The following is a 19,736-nucleotide window of genomic DNA, read 5'->3' on the forward strand; positions in this document are numbered from 1 at the left end:
AATGGCTGCCCCGAGATGGACCAAAATGGATTTGAATGCTTAACTCATATTCCACAAACGCAATATAGAAAACCTTCGGGTTGACTTCGTCTTTAAAGAATCAGTCCCATTTCTAATATAGGTTAAGTTACATAGGCCCTGGACACACAGAGGCTGAACTCTGATTGGACCAAAAAGTGTAACATTGATATTCACGTTGGGAATGGTATTGGGTATGGATCACTTAAAAATACATATAAATTTTATTTATAGTCAAATAACTGTATTGTTTATAGTCAATGGTCAAATTAAACTGTATATAGGCACTAAATGGGGAATAGGGTACTTAACCTGCAGTCGATATAGATCCAAGCCAAAGCTCTGGAATGTTAGTTATGTGAGTCATTTCGTCTCTTATGCTTTTTGGCTAACAAAACCATACTTAACATATCGAATGTCTAAAACGAGCGCTCGTTGCAAATAGTTGGCCGTAATATTTTATTTCCATGTGCGTAAAAGTGTACTCCGATGTGCCGCACGCGTGAGATTTATGGCCCCGCCGAGAGACGTTGAACGCTAAATCCAGGAGCTACCAAGAGAGCACCTGCATTAAAAATGTCGCAAAGTGCGCCTATGAACACAAACGTCCACATACCGACGTGCGGGCTTTTTTTCCGTAACATGTAACGCCACCCACACGCATGCACGCACCCACACAGCTGAACTATAATGTGGCCATCTGTAAGCAATCAAAGCTCATCTCTTTTCCTCCCAGGCCTCCGTATGTCCATTATTAAGAAAAAAAAGAAAAGAAAAAAAAAAGCCTATTTCCGTCCATCTGTAATGAGGGAAGGCATGCGAAGGCCTTCTTGAAATTGCTTTCAATTATAAGCCAAATCAATCCACAAACTCAAAACTTTATCAAATGTGTGTTGAAAATGTGCCTTTGGTAGGGCTACTAAAGGTAAAGCCACCAAAAAGTCTCAGGAAGCCATGCTTAAAAAGACACACAGAGATTTTAGGGTCTGACTCGTCCTTAAAAAAAAAAAAAAATCAGCCCCCAAAACCTGTGTCCCATACGCACCAGAAATTTCGTTAGCATGTCTATCATGAGTAAACTAACAATCGATCTTCGTTCTTCTATATGGACCTACAGAAAATACCAAAATCAGTACATTCAAAATGAACTCCGAAAGCTCATCTACGATAATCATTTTTGCTAGAATTATGGTTTTCGTTTTTTTACCCCCAAAAATTCCATTAACGAAAATGTCTTATTTTTCCAGTTTTAGTTATTTCATTAGTTTTAGTTTTAACTGTGATAACCTTGATAGCGTCAACTAGGGCTGTATGACATTGGAAAAACATGCGATATGGATGTTGACTATATCGATATTATCGCGATATTTAACATGTATCTAAGGGAATTATATTTTTATTCTCTTATGAAAGAAGTCTATTTTTTTTCATGCAGCAAAATAAGCAAGCTCAACGCGTTCTTAGCTAATTGCAATTCCCCTAGAAAATGTCCAACTGTTGGGTGGTCAAATTCGGATAAAAGCAGACGATACCATAAGAAAAAGATCGCATGTCCTTGCGATATGCATATCGCGAAGGCCATTATCTCAATATCGCAATATTTTTTTTCGATATATTGTGCAGTCCTAGCGTCTGTCAAAGTACGATTCCTTTAATTCACCCCAAAATGGCTGCTTCAAACCAAAACGCCAGACTTCCTGTTCAATTTCAGGTATCAGTCCTTGAGACTTCCATGCGTCCTGTTACGGAAGATATGTCCAGCCAGTTTAATAGTGATTGGTGAAACTGGAGTTGGGGGGGGGGGGGGGGGTCATTTTTTTCCCCTCACTTCCCAAGGAGTGTTACAGAGTGGAAGCTACGTTTTCTACAAGCTACACACACTTGCGATTCATACCTAAATGCATGTCCTATAATACAGAACCTCTATGATCGAATCGGCGCATGTCACACTTCAGCGTGTCTTTCCATGCTGTGATTGCAGCAGGTCGTCTGGTGTGAGAGGAGAACGGTCCAGGAGCCGAGACGAGAGCAGAGGGCACAGAAGGAAGGCATCAACGCGCTCGCTTGACGGTGAAAAAAAGACCGACTGATCGGAGAGGAAAATTAACTTCCTGACTTGTTGCATATACAGACACAGACACACACGCTAAACAGACGAAAACGAAGCGGCGCCAAAATATTTGCACTTTCTCCTCCCTGTGTTTGACATGTTATGTTTGCATTTTGGATTGTTTGCGGTTTTTAAGCGAGTGAAATGGCGCTCCGGTAAGAGTGAGAATATATATACAGTACATGTAAAAGTCGTCACATAACAAGTGGAGGATGTGAACCAAGTTAGCAGTTAGCAGGCTAAAATGCACATTGCTGTCAAATAGGGATGGGCATAATGCATCGACGAATTGATCGTTAAAAATTCTGTGGATTGTGTGGAAAACGCGTCTTGAAGCGACGCGGGGTGGACCTTTGTGGTCTAAAGAAGACCAACGTAACATCGGAACATCTATGGGCATCGAAAGGGATATCTAAAATATCTCAAGGGGATAATTTGATCGTAAGAACTCTGTCGGAAATGGCGCCTTGACGGAACGGAGGCGCGCAACCAGTTTCTTTGATAAGGAAGACCAACATAACGTGACAAAATGGCGGCGTGCACTATGACATTGCTCACTGAAGGACAACATGATGTCAACAATGAGTATCATCGATGGGCGGGCGTATTATACACGGGCGCGTATTATTCACAGGATTTTTTTTCACGATAGTATGAAAACAACAATTTAACGGTTACGTCATTGATGTTGAATCCCATCTTGAAGTAACTGAGTCGAAATCTAGCGCACTGCTAGTTTGCTGTCTAAAGAAGGACATCAGCAAAAATATCGGCATTGGAGCATCGAAATAGGCGTTCAGAACATTCCGGGAGAGATTTGTTCCATCTTAAAAAAAAAAAAAAAAAAAAAAAAAAGATCGATTAATTGTTGATAATTCTGTCGATAGCATGGAAACGCGTCTTGAATGAAATGGCATGACCTGCGAATTTGCTGACTACAGGACAACATGTCAGCTATGGGTGTCGAAACAGGAATTCAGGACATTCCGTCTTTAATTTTCTCCGTAGTTGTTCAAAGAAATGCCGCGGATTGCCCATCCCTACTAGCAACGGCGAAGGAATGTTTGTTGTACATATGAACGTGCGCAATGAATTAGAATTAAACTGTGACTGCCGAAGTTGAATTCATCAGCACGGAATTTTAGCTGTATGGATCCCCTCTTGCACTGTAAACTGGCTTGCAAAGGGATGGAACATTTCCGGAAAATTTCCCAAAAATTTCCATCGGAAATTAGCCAGGGGAATTTGGGAAATATTCCAAATCTTGACACTGCATGGGAATTGATGCGAAGTCACTGGGAAGGTATCGCAATCAAGTGTAACCATAAACATTTAGTTTTGTCAGAAATGTCCCTGAAAACAATAGAGGGCATTACTCTACAGTTGTGCCTTGAGATACGAGTGACCCAACTTACAAGTTTTTCAAGATATAAGCCGTCAGTTGGCCAATATTTTTGCTTTGACTTACTAGCATGAGCTCAACTCACTTCACAATAAGCAGCAGTTTAGCAAATATTGCACAATTAATCAATAAAACAGGCTTCAAGCTGTTGAATGTCACTCCCGCTTGACGTTGATTGTACATCACACCAAACTTGAAACAAAGAAAAGGACACTTTGTTTACTTCAGGCAACGTAGCTTTGCCCTATGGAAAAAAAAATCCGTCTAGCTCAAAGCTCACATGCTAACCGTTAGCATCGATAGTCACTGTTTTAGAAGCATATTTCCGAATAACTTACCGTAGCGGTAGTGGAAGAAGGTCAGGACGGGAGTTATGGAAAGTGGGCGGTTACTCAAGGGCACATCTCACCCCACTCTACCCAGCTGTGTGTTTTTTATTTTCTTTTGGGAGGGGGGGTGCTGGAATAGATGAATGCTATTTCCGATTCATTTCAATGGGCAAAAAGGATTTGAGATACACGTGGGCATGACCATGGAACAAATCAAACTCATCTCAAGGCACTACTGTAACCTAATGAAAATTAAAAAAAAAATCCCACTTCATTCGAGCAGCGGATTACTTTGATTCGACACAAAGCTTTCATGGGGATCTACAGAAATCGGACAATATTTTCTGTTGAGGTGCTAAAATCAACAATTAATTGATTATCGAAATAGTTGTCGATTGTGATAATCGGTTCGTTTTCGATTAATTGTTGCACCTCTAGTCAGCGTTATTGCCAAAAATATTTTCTCCAAATATGTTTCATTTAGTGAAAGCTTCAATTGCGTAAACTTCTGGTTCATTCCGGTTGATTCCCATAAATTCACGTTCATTCCCAGGAAAAGTTTCAGACTTTGGAAATTCCCGGAAATTTTCAACCCTAAACTGTAAGCAACCTTTCTAGAAACATTAGCGTGTTTTGCCAGTGTGATATCTGACTTGCATTGTGGCGGGGCGAAGTTTGCACAGAGTAAGGACTTCACTTCACTTTCCTGTCATGATGCACCAAAATGACGTTGGGCTGATTTTTAGAGCTGAAGCTGGGCATACGCCGGGTTACTTCCGACCTAATTCACCTGACTGAATTAATCAAGTTAATTGTGGGACAAAAAATTGGCGCAATTTTTCATGTTACGATTGGCCGATATGACTTGAACATAAAATCTCTGATTTTGTTTCCACAAAAAAAAAAAAAAAAAAAAAATCGGATTTATTTTAATCAATCCGCCCTTCGCTTATAGAAAACGCAAATGCAAATGACATTTTTCAAATTACTTTAATACCAGTTGCTTACAATGTAAAGTCGAACCCGGCGATTGAAGTGGGACCAAATATGGCGGTCGCGATGGAGCATCATTTTTGGCTCAGTCGTCTTTGAATCTAAAACTAATGTGTTCAAAATATCGCTATCGTTGAGGTGGCACGCCGTTTCCCTTTCAGTATGTTTTTTTTAACGGCCCAATGGAAACAAGTTTTTATCACTTACTACAAAACATCAAACATCCTAAATGATCTGATAGCTACGGAATAATTCCAAGCAAATCAAGAAATATAAGGCAAACGAAATTAATTTGCCCATTGTATGCCCAATTTAGCTTTGGATAAAATGTAAAGGTGACTGGCTACGTTTTGTCTCTAACATCAGACATAGGCAAGTGTCGGCTGAAGTTGAGTCTGTGCTACTCGTCCCTAAAGTCCAACCCAACATTTTCGAGCATTTTGTTTGCACACGATGCTTGGAGATCAATGTTTTTTGCTAACTTTTCTTGTAAATTCAAGTTCGTGCCAACCCTAAAGGTAATAATAATAAAAACAATAAAAAAAAAAAAAAAGCAACATTCTGTGAGTGTTTAATTACAAACCAGCACAAATGTTTCAACTGTATTTTGACTCCACTTAACTGTCGAAGATTTAGCAGTTACAATGAATGGAATACTATGTTTACATGCCTTCGTCCATTAATATTGGCAGCCCTACTCTGTTTAATCCTGCTTTTTGTACACACCGTGAGACGTGATACAAATCGCAATCCGTAAAATAAATATTTGAGTCTCCTGACGAATATCACAAGTCAACATGTTGATTGCTTTCCGGTGTTTCTTTGTAATACATTGTGTTCAGAAGCCGCGTTGACAAAAATTGTTGCTGTATAATTAAGACCCGAGCACAGCACTTTTTTTAAATTGCTGTTATTCTGAAGGCAAACAAAAAAAAAAAAAAACACAATTTAGAGGGTTTTCCCAGATTCAGAAACGCAGTAAATCTTTCAGGTATCAAGGTGAACAGTGGCCATTTTGTTTTGAAGACAACATTTTGACTCAACAATGTTAGCTAGCCTGTTTATCTTAGCAACATGAGATCTTGTCGGCTTGTCTATCTTGAGTAGACTCACAAAAAAAAAAGTCTCAAGAAATCCTGCCCCATAAGACACAAGTCGGCCATTTTGTTTTGAAGCCAACATTTTGACTCAACAATGTTAGCTAGCCTGTTTATCTTAGCAACATGAGATCTGGTAGGCATGTCTATAATGAGTCGACCCACCAAAAGGTTTCAATAAACCAGGCCCAGAAACACTCAGAAAGTTGTGCCAGTTTGATCAAATGCGGCCATTTTAAGGGTCATTTTGCCTATTTCCAAAGGTCCTTTAAAGACAAACTTGTCTGAGTCATTTTGTCCAATAGCTTCCAAATTTGAAAAACAAAGATTGGTCAGGTGGATGGTGCTCAGCATGGAGCATGGTGGAAAGTTGGATGGCAAAATAAAACTCTTTTTGTCAGATTTTATCTGATTGTTGCCAAATCTAAACCCCATCTAGGAGACAGGCAGACATCACTAAATGCCCCCCCCCCAAAAAAAATGTTTTGCAGCCCTGAAGTAATGTTTACTTGTTGAACTTGTTGTATATTCTGACAACTGCTTCACATCTGTGTTGCATGAACAAACTGGCACCCGTGAACTACTCTTCCAGCTCTTAACCATTGGACTACATTCCACAATTCTCTCCAAAAAGTGTCTCACTAAATGTTAAGAATGCAGAAAGTTTTGGCCAAGTACTTTTCTCAAATCTTCTAATTTGATCGGGACTGATTGGGAATGTGTCCGTCCTGGGTTTGAACACTGAACCTGTGTGTGTGTGTGTGCTCAAGTGCTTCCAGACAGCCTAAAGCGGTTTAAAGACGAAAGTAATCACTGCTAATGGTGATGGGTGATCCGCAAAGAAGCAGACCTAAAAAAAAAACACTGTCCGCCTCAAGACAAAACTCCTCACGAGAGGCTACTTTTCCTCAAAAAAAACTCCCAAACGGTCAAGACCATCTTGGCACCCTTAGACCTGTAGTGGTCCCCAACCAACAGTCCACGACCGAGCTGCACCGATATATAGTATCGAACATCCCAAGATTATTCTGGGACCGATTTCACAAGTGTTCAATATGTGAACCGCTCAAGAAGCCATGCGGGAAAAGGCAATCTGACAAAAATGATTTGAAGTAGGGCTGCAACTACCAAATACTTTAACTATCGATTCATGCGTGGAATATTTGATCGTTTAATCAATGAATTGCATTTTTAAAAAAAACATGTTTTAATTTCCATCCCTTCATTCAAAAAGTGGACACTATTATTCATTTGATAATGGATTAGTTGTCCATTTAATCGCTGAACTTCTAGTTTTAGTTAAAAAATGTTAAAAAAAAAATTTAAAAAGTGGGCGTTTTAGGGTCATTTTGGAGTCCTCCAAACACAAACTCCTCTTGGAGAGTTTTGTCCGATTGCTACCCAATTTGAACCAAGCATACTAGGCAGACGGGCAATGCGCAACTACGAAGCAAATCCGTTTTTGTCTTGTAGCGAAGTTCGGCGCACTCTGACCACACGAGACGTACGTCTTTGACTTACTGCCCGTATCCTTTTCGAGGGCAGACTGTGTGCATGAACGTTGCGGTACCAGGTGCCTTTGTTTGAAGCTGACATGCAATTAAAAGGTGCACTCTCACAATCAATGCTAATAGCTTCCATGCGTGGAGTTTAAAAAAAAAAAACAAAAAAAAACGTAACGACAAAGACACGCTCTGTTTTCGATGCGACGTACAGATGAGACTTTAAAGGCGCGGCCGTTGTCGGCGGGTGGGAGGGCGCTTAGGCGGGATTTGGGGGTCGGAGCTCGTATCACCGATGAAATCGGAGCCGCGAGGCAGCTGCAGCACATCTGGCTCATCCACGGACACATGTGGCACATTTGACTCGCAGTGTGGAGTTCAAAAGAGTTTTGTAATGACACGCGCACACGCCGTGTGTGGATTCCACAGGTGGCGACTGGAATCGGGGCTCGTGACCTGATGTCAAGTCAAGTCGGTTTTATTTATCTTGCGCCAATTCGCAACGGAAACTCCTTATACGTGATATCGTTGCTGTTCAGAGGAATCCTGGCATCTCCATAATTGGTACTTTTCAGGATATATTAAAAAAAAAAACACACAAAAAAAAACCGGATTGCTTCAGTAACCAAACAGCATAGTTTAAGTTGGTGCCTTATATCGCTATTTTATCACAATTGCGCATCTAAACAACACCACCCCAAAATCATGTTCAATCGCTAATTTAATACGGCCAAAAAAAAAACAAAAAAAATCGCTAATGTCAAGTCAGTGCTCACCTCGACCACCTGACTAGACAAAAAGATTAATATCTTCCTAAACTATTTTCCAAAGGTCTTAGAGCCATGAGTCGTGCAGTAAATAAAACGAGTTCTATTTTTTTTTAGCTAATATTTTGTACTATTTTATATTTTACAACACCCCCCCCCCCCTTCCTTCCCAAAATGGTTTATATTTTTACTACTGTCACCTAAACTCAGCTGGGATAGCCCCATGTGTGCATTGAAACACTTAAAATCACATGACACGCCTTAAGAAGTAATTGGAAAGGGCCATTAACGCCGGTTGGGGGTCAGGGTCGGTTCGAACCTGCCCAGGGGTCAAGGAGTTGCCGTGGCCTGGTGGAGGTCGAAGTTCATGTTCCAGACACGCATCAACAGCGTAAAACGAGCTCGCTGGTTGAGGTTACGCCGTTCTTTACACTTTCAAACGGTTTGGCTGAATAGTTCCGGACGACGACATGAACGACCGACGTGATCGAGTAATTTAGCAGAGACGGACACGCACGTGTGACTAATCTGGGTCTCTTTTTTTTTTTTTTTTTTTTTTTAAAAGGAAGATTTCAAGACTGGGTTAGGCGCTTCCTGTGTGCTTCCTTTGACTGCTTTCTCTGCAACTCCTCGGTCGCTACCAGACCTGCCAACGTGCCAGCGAGCATTCGCTAATTAGCATTAGCCGCTAACGTGTTAAAGCCCCCTCATTCTAATGTCAGCGTTTTCATTTCCTAGAAAGATACAAGTCATAGATAATCCTCACGCGGGCGACATCGTCGCATCCGCGCAGCAAAACGAAACAATCGAGCACGTGTCTTGTACGACTGGCGGCCAAAACGCCTTGGGGGTCAGTTGCCAGCGGTCCGCCAAAGTTGCAGCGGGGCGCGCCAACTGATCCTCGGTCAGCCCCTAAAAACATGTCTCGGATCAGCTGTTACATGGGAAGCTTCCCGGGAGGCCCGCGGCTGTTATTTTACCAGGCCGGACACAAATTCAACGACTGTGTGTGACTTCATCAGTAGTCTAACTGGTCCGGTAAGTGTGTGTTTGTGCCTTTTTGTATACTTGTGTGTGCACACGGCTCCACGGATGGAGTGCTCAGCCAAGAACACACTTGCACTTGAACCGCACGGGATGAGGATGGCATCGGGTGGCAGATAGTAAACGATAGAGTGTATATAAAAAAAGAAAAGAAAAAAAAAAAAAAAAACGTGTTCCGTTGTGATTACCTTGGACAAGCTTTACTCAGCAGTATTGGTGAGTACGCACTATATTCATGTATTTATTTTGATCTGGTTGAGTGATTGAGTCATTTTTCATGGGTTAGGTTTTCTGTAGGGCTGGACGATTACGGGGAAAATAATAATCACGATTATTTTGATTGAGATTGAAATCACGATTATTTATTGAGTTCAACGCTCAGTATTTATTCTACTGCTAAAACACAACTAACCTAAACTATCATCATCGCCTCATGCCCATTTATCCCTGCATTTTTTTCTTGGACACTCTTCTTTTTTGTCAAGTACAAGACGACCTTGTAAATATTGTGAAATTCGAGCCTCGTGCATTTTCATTCTGCTACATCCAAACTTTCGATGCCTTGCATTTGTGCATACATTTGAAGCCTTGAATAACACTTCTCTCCTTATCGTAATTATTTTATCTTGTGCTATTTTCACAAGTCTTGGGACTTGCTGGGCCAACCTGGGATCTCGCGGATTGCATTTCGTGCCATGCCGTGGAAAATGTGCGTTAAAAAAAAAAAAAATCCTTAGATCTTTGTATCCTTGAATTTGAATCCTTGAAAACTCAATCGTAAATATGACATGAAAGGTCAAATCAAAGGTCAAATAAGAATACACTAGAATGATAACAATTAAAAAACAAGTACTGGCTGTTCGCGCGCGTCTTGGCCTCTTGGGGGCAGCGTGGCGCTGAGCATGGTTGGAGAATGACAACAGAAGAAGTTGCGATTGGAATGAAATATGAAATGAAAGAAATATGTGTGCCTTTGAGTAGTGTTATCTAGTGATGGGATGATGATGCCTCAAAGTGTGTATCGACACATTTAACAAACTGTTTTGACACTGCGTCGGTCACTCAGTAGTGACCTCTACTGTAGATCTAAAATCAATGGAACAATATGCAAATACGATGGAACAACTTGCATGCCGACCCAACATTAGCTTGTGAAATATTAAATCTTTATTCAATTGCTAGTTTTGCACTTAAAATATGATCTTTGTCAATTCTATTTGCTCCTTTTGTTTGCTGAGTGAAGTTGTTGATGAGAAGAGTTCAAAATCTGCTTGTTTGTGTAAAGGCTCAAATGAGCATGTAATATATAACAAATTTATCTAATCAAATTTAGAGATGACGTTTACCTTTATATATGGAATTTTGTTAACCAAAGTGTTCAATCTCCATCCAACAAACCCACAACATGTCGATACAGTTTGTTTCCTTCTCAACACAATTTGACACGGCACGGCCAAACGACACACTTCCTGTATTGGTCACATGATTTTTTTCTTAAAGCGATACACGCACGAATGCGGGGTTTCGCACGTGAGAACTCGGCACAGTGCTGATGCACCAATGTTGCTCGTCCCATCACTAGTTTATCTTACCTGTGTGTGTTCCCACAGCGTTTGTGAGCGAATATCCGTTATTTGAAGGACTATCACTCCCGAAGTCGATGCTGATTTCCTGTTAGCATTTAAAAGGGATTCTCCATTAACTTTAGCATTAGCGCTAGCAATGTTTTCAAAACGAAGCATCTTTTGTATTTTAATAGAGAATGTGCGTAATTCTTTTTGTTGTGTGTTAACTTTTATGGTTTTATAGTAAACTCCAACGAGTGTGTCGTTAAACGGCTTAAAGCACGCCCAGGGACGGCAGAATCACATAGCCTACACGCTTGCTACGCAAGTAACATGTTACATTTAGGATACGTTCACAACGTTGGGAATTTGTAAATGCACCGCATTGTTCTGCACATTAATCGCCAAAATCACAGTTTCAATTTCGATTAATCGTCCAGCCCTTCTTTACTGGGTTATGGTTTACTGGCTTAGGTGGCCAAGACTGGTTGGGGTTTCAAGCCAGGGGAATTTGGGTTTCAAACCTGGGTTCAGGCTTTCAAGAAGTATTTCAGGTCAGAGAGTTTCAAGATAGGGTTTAATGTTAAACGGCATAACGGCGGGTTGGGGTTTCAAATTAGGAATTCAGGACTGGGTTTCAAGTTGCTTTCAAGCTTTGGTTTGCATTTCAGACCTGCCTTGCTTGGGGTTTCATGTAAGGGGTTTAAGACCGCGATAGGCTTTCAATTTGGGGTTTGAGGCCTGCGTTAGGGTTTCAAGCCAGAATTATAGCTTCAAAGTAATGTTTCAAGCCAGAGTTAAAGTTTTAAGTCAGGGTTTCAAGATGGGCTCTGTGTTTCAAGTTCAGCTTTGAAAGCTTGTTTTGGGTTAAATTTTCGAATTTGGTTTCAGATCAAAGTTAGGTTTGGTCGAGACAATCCACTTGCACTGGGGCCCCAAGGATTGTTCCCTGGCGGAGGTCTTTGAATTGCAATGATCTTGTGTTTGTTTGTTTGTTTGTTTGTTCCTCAGCAGTAAATAAATGCATTGTGATCACCTGACAGGAGACGAACGCCATCCGAAGCTGACAAATGGCCATACAGGAGGTTTGTGTTGTCGTCTGTTTCACCCTCCGGACACGTGAGAGCAGATCACTAACACTTGCTCGATGTAAATAGGAGTCAACATGTTAGCATTGTGTGAAAATACTTGACTGCGCCTTTAACCTCCAAGACCATCCATACTGTCATGTCCTCCACTACTATGTGCATACCAGGGGCCAGGCTTTTAAACTCTTGATACCCCAACATTGGCTTCTGGCTGGAGTTTGAAACACTAAACCTCAATTTACTCCCTAACCCACGCTTCAAACCCTGATTTGAAACCCAAACGCCGTCTTGACACCTTGATAAGAAGCCCTACCAGTGCTTTAAAGTGGAAAGTCAATTCAAACATATTTTTTTCAAGAATATGTTCTATGCAAGCCCACTAGTTGAAACATGGCAATCTGATGAATATTCCGTTTGTGGAATATGAGTTAAGCAGCAAAATCCACCCGTTTTTGTTCAGCTCAGGGGGCGGCCATTTTGTCACTTCTGTCGACTGTAAATGACATCACAACTACTCAGGGAACAGGTAACGACCGATCGCGGCTCAGCTTCAGAAAACAGGTCAGCCGTGATTGTGACGTCATCCTCAGTCGACAGAAGTGACAAAATGGCCGACCCCAGAGATGAACTCTGATTCCACAAACGCAATATTTATCGGAATGTCTTGACTAGTGGGTTTGCATAGAACATATTCTTGAAAAAAATATGTTTGAATTGACTTTCCCTTGAAACCCTCAGTTGAAGCCATACCATTGTCCGAAACCCAAATCAAGGCTTGAGACCCTAATTTGAATCCCTAACCTTTACTTGAAACCCTAGCCTTTGCTTCAAACCATAATTCTAGCCCCTTTCCATTGTTTGGAGTCTGAACGTGGGCTTGGAACCAAAACAAGAAACCGTACCCCCGTCTTGAACCCCTCATTTGAAATTCTAACCTTTACTTGACAACCATCGGTGACCGACAGCTGTCCGTCATCCTTTCACCGTCTGTTCCAGTGCCACCTGACGGCCTTACTCCTGGCCTCGGTGATGGCGGCCATTCTGGGCTCGTTGCAGGTGGGCTACCACACGGGGAACGTCAACGCTCCCGCCAAGGTGAGGCAGACGCCACCCGCGAGGGAGAGGCTTTTCCAAACAAATTACGCCATGTCTGCTTTTAGATCATCGAGGAGTTCTTCAACCAGACCTGGAGGGACCGATATAACGAAACAATGTCAGACCACAGCCTCACCCTGCTGTGGTCCCTCTCTGTCAGCATCAAGGACTTTGGAGCCCTAGTGGGCTGCCTGGGTGTCAAATACCTGGCAGACTCTTTTGGACGGTGAGAACGAAATATTAGGACCCCGTGTCGCTGGCCGATGCGGAAGGTACCGAGGGGGAGGGAGGGCCAATTTCCCAAGGTAGTATCAGGAGCGGAAATCCGGGACTAGAGGTGTGAAGTTTAACGCCTGACACTTCTTCCTAAAGGCACGAGCGACTCAATCTCTTCCATTATGTCTCTGAAGTTAAACTTCTACTGACTTAAGTGCACGCTTCTCCTCCTGGCATCTGGGATTTAGCAACTCTGATTTTTTTTTGTAAATAAAGACGCATAATAATCCAGAACTGGAGAATGCATGTCATATTTTCGCGTTCCCGCACGTTTAAAATATAACAAGAGTTTTGACATCTTGGGTTTAGTTCCACTTTAAGGTTGTCGTTTCCCGTGTTGCTGGAACGGTGCCGTCGCGGGGCTGCGGGGAATGAATATGACCCACAAACTTGCCCCGGTATGACTCGCACTTTTGTCTGACTGGAAGTAGTGGAACACCTGTGCTGCAAAATTGAATGTTGCCAAGTGAAACAGGCTTTGAGTGTCTTTTCAAAAAGACTTTTTTTTGCTGGGGTCACAGGAAATGGTCAAAATGAGCCATAAAAGGCCATCTTTGAAGAAAAAATATGGCAGACTTCCTGTATCTTTTACAGCATGGCCTACTTGGACTTTTTGGGTGGGATTACTCATGATAGACACGCTCACCAATTGGTAAGTGTAACTGGCTTTGGGGGCTGAATTTTTGAAAATTCAACTTGAGCAGTCTTAAAAGGTACCCTGGAAATGGCCAGAATGATCTATGAATAGCCGCTTAAAAGAAAAATGGCCGACTACCTGACCTTCTCAGACTTTTTTTGTGGGACTAATCGTGATAGACATGTCTACCAAATATCATGTTGCCAAGTGAAACTGGCTCTGGGGGCTGAATTTTCAAAATCTCACTCAGAGGAGTTTGTGTAGGAACACCGTAAACGTTCAAAGTACTCACTTCTCCAGGCAAATAAACGCCGACTCTACTGTCCCTGATGTACTTCAATTGAATCGTCATCGTTTACCCCCCCCTCCAGGCGTAACTCCATCTTGATCGTCAACTGCCTGTCGGTGGTGGGGGCATCCCTGATGGTGGTGTCCAAAGCCATTCAAGCGTTTGAGGCTCTGATCCTGGGCCGGCTGCTTTTCGGTCTCTTCTGCGGCCTGGTGATGAGCCTCAATCCGCTCTACATCCAGGAGGTGTCGCCCACCTTACTGAGGGGCGCCTTCGCCACCCTCAACCAGGTGGCCTTTGCCTCGGGAATCCTGCTGGGCATGGTGAGGTGGATTCGAATGCAGCGCTGCTGGAGAGACTAAATGAGCGCTTAAAGGTTTGCCGGGGGCTGGTCACAGGTGTCGGGACTGGAGACCATGCTGGGCACCAAGGAACTTTGGACCATGATGATGTCCCTGTCACTGATCCCGGCGCTGGCCCAGTACCTCATCCTGCCTTTCTGCCCCGAGAGCCCTCGATACCTGCTCATCAACAAGGGGCAGGAGGGCAAGGCCGACGCTGGTGGGACAACCCTAACTCGTAGCCTTATTGCTAACTTCTAAGATCAACCCTGGTTCAAAACCTTAACCTAGCTTCAAACCGTAACTTCAATTAAAAACTTCAAATTTGGAACCCTAGTTTGAAATCGTAAGCCAGGTTTGAAACTCTAAATCGAAAGCCTAACCGTCGTTTGGGAACCCTAACACAGATTTGAAACCTTAATTTGAAACCCCTGTAACCTATTTGAAAGGGTTAGCTTCAAACCTAACTTAAAAGCTTAAGCCTGGTCTGGAAAACCTCATTTGAAACCCTAACCGTGGCTTGGAACCATAATTTGAAACCATAACGCTAGTTTAAAACCCTAACCCAGGCAGGCTTAAAACTATCATTTGAAACCATAACCCTAGTTTAAAAAAAATATATATGATCTTGAAACCCTCAAATTTAAACCAGTACCCTAATTTGAAACCTAAACCCAGACTTGAATGCATATTTTGAAACCATAACCCTATTTTGAACCCTAATCTTTGCTTGAAACCTCAACCCAGTTTTGCAAAGCAAAACTTGAAACCCTTGCCCTATCCTGAATCACGACATTTAAACCCTAACTCTGGGTTGAAACCATAGTTTGTAACCATGTCCCTAATTTGAAACTCCAACCCAGGTTTGAAACCGTAATTTGAAATAAACCATAACCCAGGCTTGAAACCCCAATTTGACACCCTCAACTTTGTTTGAAACATTAACCTTGGTTTCAAGCATAACTCGAAACCCTTACCCTGATTTGAAACCCCAAGTATCTCTTCAAATCCTATCATTTTCTTGGAACCCTAACCCAGCCTTGAAACCCTAATTTGAAACCATAACCCTAGTTTGAAAGCTTAGCTTCTATGTGAAACCAGTTTGCAGTGCATGTCGCAATCCAACCTGGGAACTGAAGAGCATCCCAAAAGTACAGAAGTACCCAATCGGCGACGTTTTTTTTTTTCATCACAGGAACCGGTGACAGTTCGTTTGAAGTCCATACAACAATGGGCTCTTTCGAAAGAGCACTCATGTAGTCCTAGCACTCGTTTGTACCTTTACATGTAAACAAAAAGTCATGGTCCCTTTGCCAGTTTGAAACATTTATAAACCTTTTCTAACCATAATGATGAATTATTTGTAACTAAGGGTTCAAATCGGCAACTCTGTAGTAGCTTTTTTTCCCGACAGTGCGGCTCATTCCAATGTGACCATCCCGCAGCCCTGCTCAGACTGCGAGGATGTCCCGAGCCGGCGCTGGCCGAGCTGGAGGAGATGAAGAGTGAGGCGGCGCACACTCAGGCGTCCGTCGGCATCTTGGATTTTTTCCGGAAGCGAAGCTACAGGCAGCCAATCATCATCGTCCTCTGCGTCAACCTGGGCAGCCAGCTGTCAGGCTTCAACGCGGTAACCACTTAAAACGAGGCACAACACTCCAACTTGACACCAATTCAACACCCTAACCTTTGTTTGAAAGCATTTAAAACCCTAATTCTAGTTTAAAACACTGATTTGAAACTCAATGTTTCAAACTCAATGCCTCTAATCCAGGCTAGAAATCGTATCTTGGGATGTTAACCCAAGTTTGCAAGCCCAAATTGAAGCCCTAACCTTTGTCTGAAACATCAACCGTGGCTTGAAACCATAATTTGAAACCCCAACCCAGTCTTGAAACCCCAACTTGGAACCCCACCCCAAGCTTGAAAGCCAAAATTGACATGATAACTTTTGTTTAAAACCCTATCCCTGGCTTGAAACCTGTTTAAAAACCTATCCCTGGCTTGAAACCATAATTTGAAACCCTCACCTTTGTTTGAAACCCTAACCCTTGCCTGACACCATGACCCTAGTTCAAAATCTAAAGTTCATTTGAAACCCTAACTTGGAACCCAAACCTGATCTTTATTTGAAACCCCAACCATGGCTTGAAGCAACAGTTTGAAACCGTCACCTTTGTTTGAAACCCGAACCCTTGCCTGAAACCATGACCATAGAAACCTTGACCCAGGTTTGAAACACAACCTTGTAACCCAAACCTGAAAGACTAATTTGGAACCTTACCATTGCTCGAAACCATAACCCTTGTTTGAAACCATTAACTGAAGATAGAAAGCCTAATTTAAAACCCTAAACTATAGTTTTCAAAACCCCAACCCTGACTTGAAACGTTAATCTGAAAGCCGATCCTTTGACTGAAACCCTAACCCTATTTTGGGAGCCTCATGAAACTCTGTCTTTCAGATCATCAATTATTCCACCAGAATGTTCCAGGCTAATTTTGAGGAGGCCAAGTACCTGACTTTGGGCGTGGGGGCCGTCAACGTGATCTTCACTTTGGTGGCCGTGAGTCTTCATTGTCACGTGGCCGCCATCGCATCAAGTCCTTTTGTCATTTTTGTACGCTCTTCTTTACCCTTCTTCAGTTCTTCCTGATGGAAAAGGCCGGGAGAAGGCGACTGCTTCTGATCGGCTTCATCATCATCGCCGTGTGCAACCTTCTGATGACGGTCATAGATTGCGTGGTGGTAAGCTTCACTCTTTGATCACGAGCCCTGTGCTTTGACAGCAACGTGAACTGTCTTCATTTCCCTCAAGGGATACACGAAGCTACTCACCAACTGGTTTTCACTTTAGATAATCAGCATTTTTACTTGGAGGAAATCAACCCAAACATATTTTTTTCAAGAATATGTTCTATGCAAGGCCCACTAGTTGAAACAAGGCATTCTGATAAATATTGCGTTTGTGGAATAAGAGGTAATCCACACGTTTTTAGCCATCTCTGTGGGCGGCCATTTTGTCATTCCCTCGACTGAAAATGACATCACAGTTTCTCAGGTGACGACTAATCACGGCTGACCTGTTTTCTGAAGCTGAGCCGTGATTGGTCGTTATCTGAGCCCTGAGCAGTTGTGATGTCATTTTCAGTCGACAGAAGTGACAAAATGGCCGCCCCCTGAGATGGCTAAAAACGTGTCGATTAACTCTTATTCCACAAATGCGACGGTAATCATATTGCCGGGTTTCAACTAGTAAGTAGTAGTTTCAAAAATATGTTTGGGTTGATTTCCCCTCTAAATTCAACCTGTGTTTAGCAGCACACTATTTTCCTCTCTAGAAACATTAGGAAGTTCGGTTTGACACAAATCTCTCCCCATAGCTTTTGGTCTTTGAGAGATGTGACGTCAGAACCAGAGTAGCGATTTTGCCGGCTTAAAGACATTCAAGTAAGCCTGCTTTGTTAAAAAGTGATCAGTCGGAACGGCAACTCTGTCAGGCTGTCAGCATCAAAGTGTGCAGAGTCATTTTCGCCGATTAAATTCCCTTGATAAGGCAGACACAGCTAGCTAGCGCTTGCTTAGCCGCTAGCTAGCTCTAGCTAGCTCTAGCTAGCTAGCACCAAAAGTGAGCTAGCGCTTGCTTAGCGGCTACCTAGCTGTCTGTCAGTGTAATTAAGTATCTTTTTAGCAGCATTAATTATCGATTGAACTTGATTTCAGGCTGACGTGTTTGTCAACGTCAGTGGCAACAGTTTGTGTCGGCAATAAAAACACCCCAACTAGCGAGTCAAGTTAGCAGTTACGCCGCGACACACTGCCAGGAACTACTTCAAAACTAAAGCGTACCAAGACATTATGTCCATGTATTATTCGTAAGGTAAGGTTTACTTTTGTCTTTAATTGGCGAGATGCACACCAAGTGAAAAAACAAGTCATGAAGCGCCAAAAATGTTTTCTTTTGCGCCCTCCTTGCTGCAGCAAATGGTGCCCGAGCTGGGCAGCATTCAGGTCCTGCTGGTGTTCTGCCTGATCTCGGCGTACGAGCTCGGGCCGGGCCCCATCTCCTGGTTCATTGCGGGCGAGCTGTTCGACCAGCCCGGCAGGTCCATCGCCATGGCCTTCGCCAGCATGCTCAACTGGGGAGGCAAATTCCTCCTGGCGCTGCTCTTTCCTCCCATACTGGTGAGTGTCCAGTGCACATGGAGTCGGAGTTCTTGTCCGTTTTTTTGGGGTTTTTTTTTTACCACTTTTGCATCTGTCTCTTCCATGTAGAAAGTCATCGGCGGCTACTCTTACCTCCTCTTCATGGTCATGGCTCTGATGGGCTTCACCTTTACCTGGTTTCGAGTTCCCGAGACCAAGGGTCGCACGTTCGACGAAATTGCGGAGGCGTTCCGGGGGGCGGAAATCCTCCCTTTGCACAATAAGAACGGATTCAACACCTTCACCTAAGCCAACCTTTGGTGTACCTCTCCGTATGGTTAAAAAAAAAAAAAAAAAAAGTGGGTGGCTCACCACCGGTGGCCGCAGCTGTTTTTGCCAACCATCCAAAAATGTCACCTCACTCCACTGGATGTACTAGAAGCCGGGAAGTGCACCAAGGAACTCGTTAAGACTCAAAAACTGTTAACTGTGACTTTCAGGCCCCCTGTATCTCAATAGCACGGACACATTGCCACCTAGTGGATGGAAGTAAGAACTTTGAAACAAAAGTTTTGAAATCTTTTTGGAGCAGACAAGCGTTTGGTTTGCCCCTAACTAGTTCAATTAGTAAGCGCAAAGCATGGATAAAAAATATATAATGAGAATTGCAGAGTAACTGACACGTGACTTGACAAAGTGAGGTGATGAGAAGAAGTGATGATATGTTTCTCTTTTGAATATTTAAAAGATGAAGCGACGTGGCGGATGAAACATTTCGGAGTGTTTTCACGTGCTGATGATGAATGGACAACCAAACGTAACAAAAGGGACAAAAATGAGGAAGGCAAAGAAGTGATGTAATCAAATAAAGAGACACACTGAGGTGTCACAAGTAGAGCCTGACTGATCTGGAATTTTGGGGGCCTGGAACGATACCTATTAATATCGGGGATAAAAGAAAAAATGCTGATACCTGATTTATTGACGAATAACTGATGCCTCAGCCAACGTACAGTATGAAATAAGAACATTGATAT

The 19,736-nt window shown here is 42.7% G+C and overlaps 2 protein-coding genes across 13 annotated transcripts in view; both read left to right on the forward strand.

Annotated features, from left to right (window-relative positions):
- smoc1 (SPARC related modular calcium binding 1) overlaps nt 1-5,403 on the forward strand; it is a 43,350-nt gene extending 37,947 nt beyond the window's left edge. For 9 of the 10 annotated variants that reach the window (XM_086050484.1, XM_086050479.1, XM_086050474.1 and 6 more), the window contains one exon: nt 2,000-5,403. In XM_086050484.1, coding sequence (XP_085906610.1) covers nt 2,000-2,108 — 109 coding nt within the window. In that variant the 3' untranslated portion in view covers nt 2,109-5,403. The remainder of the gene's footprint in view (nt 1-1,999) is intronic. The other variant, XM_086050481.1, reaches the window with a different exon arrangement.
- Nucleotides 5,404-9,331: 3,928 nt separating this feature from the next.
- slc2a1c (solute carrier family 2 member 1c) lies at nt 9,332-19,596 on the forward strand. 3 transcript variants are annotated; one of them, XM_086050231.1, is made up of 11 exons: nt 9,332-9,478; nt 11,871-11,912; nt 12,912-13,010; nt 13,076-13,236; nt 14,295-14,535; nt 14,611-14,773; nt 15,999-16,183; nt 17,018-17,119; nt 17,200-17,301; nt 18,535-18,738; nt 18,829-19,596. In XM_086050231.1, exons 2-11 carry the CDS (start codon nt 11,898-11,900, stop codon nt 19,006-19,008), a joined length of 1,452 nt encoding a protein of 483 aa, XP_085906357.1. In that variant the 5' UTR covers nt 9,332-9,478; nt 11,871-11,897; the 3' UTR covers nt 19,009-19,596. The 3 variants fall into 3 exon arrangements, with proteins under 3 accessions (XP_085906357.1, XP_085906358.1, XP_085906359.1); XM_086050232.1 differs by having other exon boundaries at nt 9,348-9,478; nt 11,839-11,912; XM_086050233.1 differs by having other exon boundaries at nt 9,361-9,478; nt 11,842-11,912.
- Nucleotides 19,597-19,736: the final 140 nt, after the last annotated feature.

This window comes from Filicampus tigris, chromosome 13 (assembly GCF_054856515.1).
Source record: "Filicampus tigris isolate MCC_2025a chromosome 13, RoL_Ftig_1.0, whole genome shotgun sequence".
Taxonomy (NCBI): Eukaryota; Metazoa; Chordata; class Actinopteri; order Syngnathiformes; family Syngnathidae; genus Filicampus; species Filicampus tigris.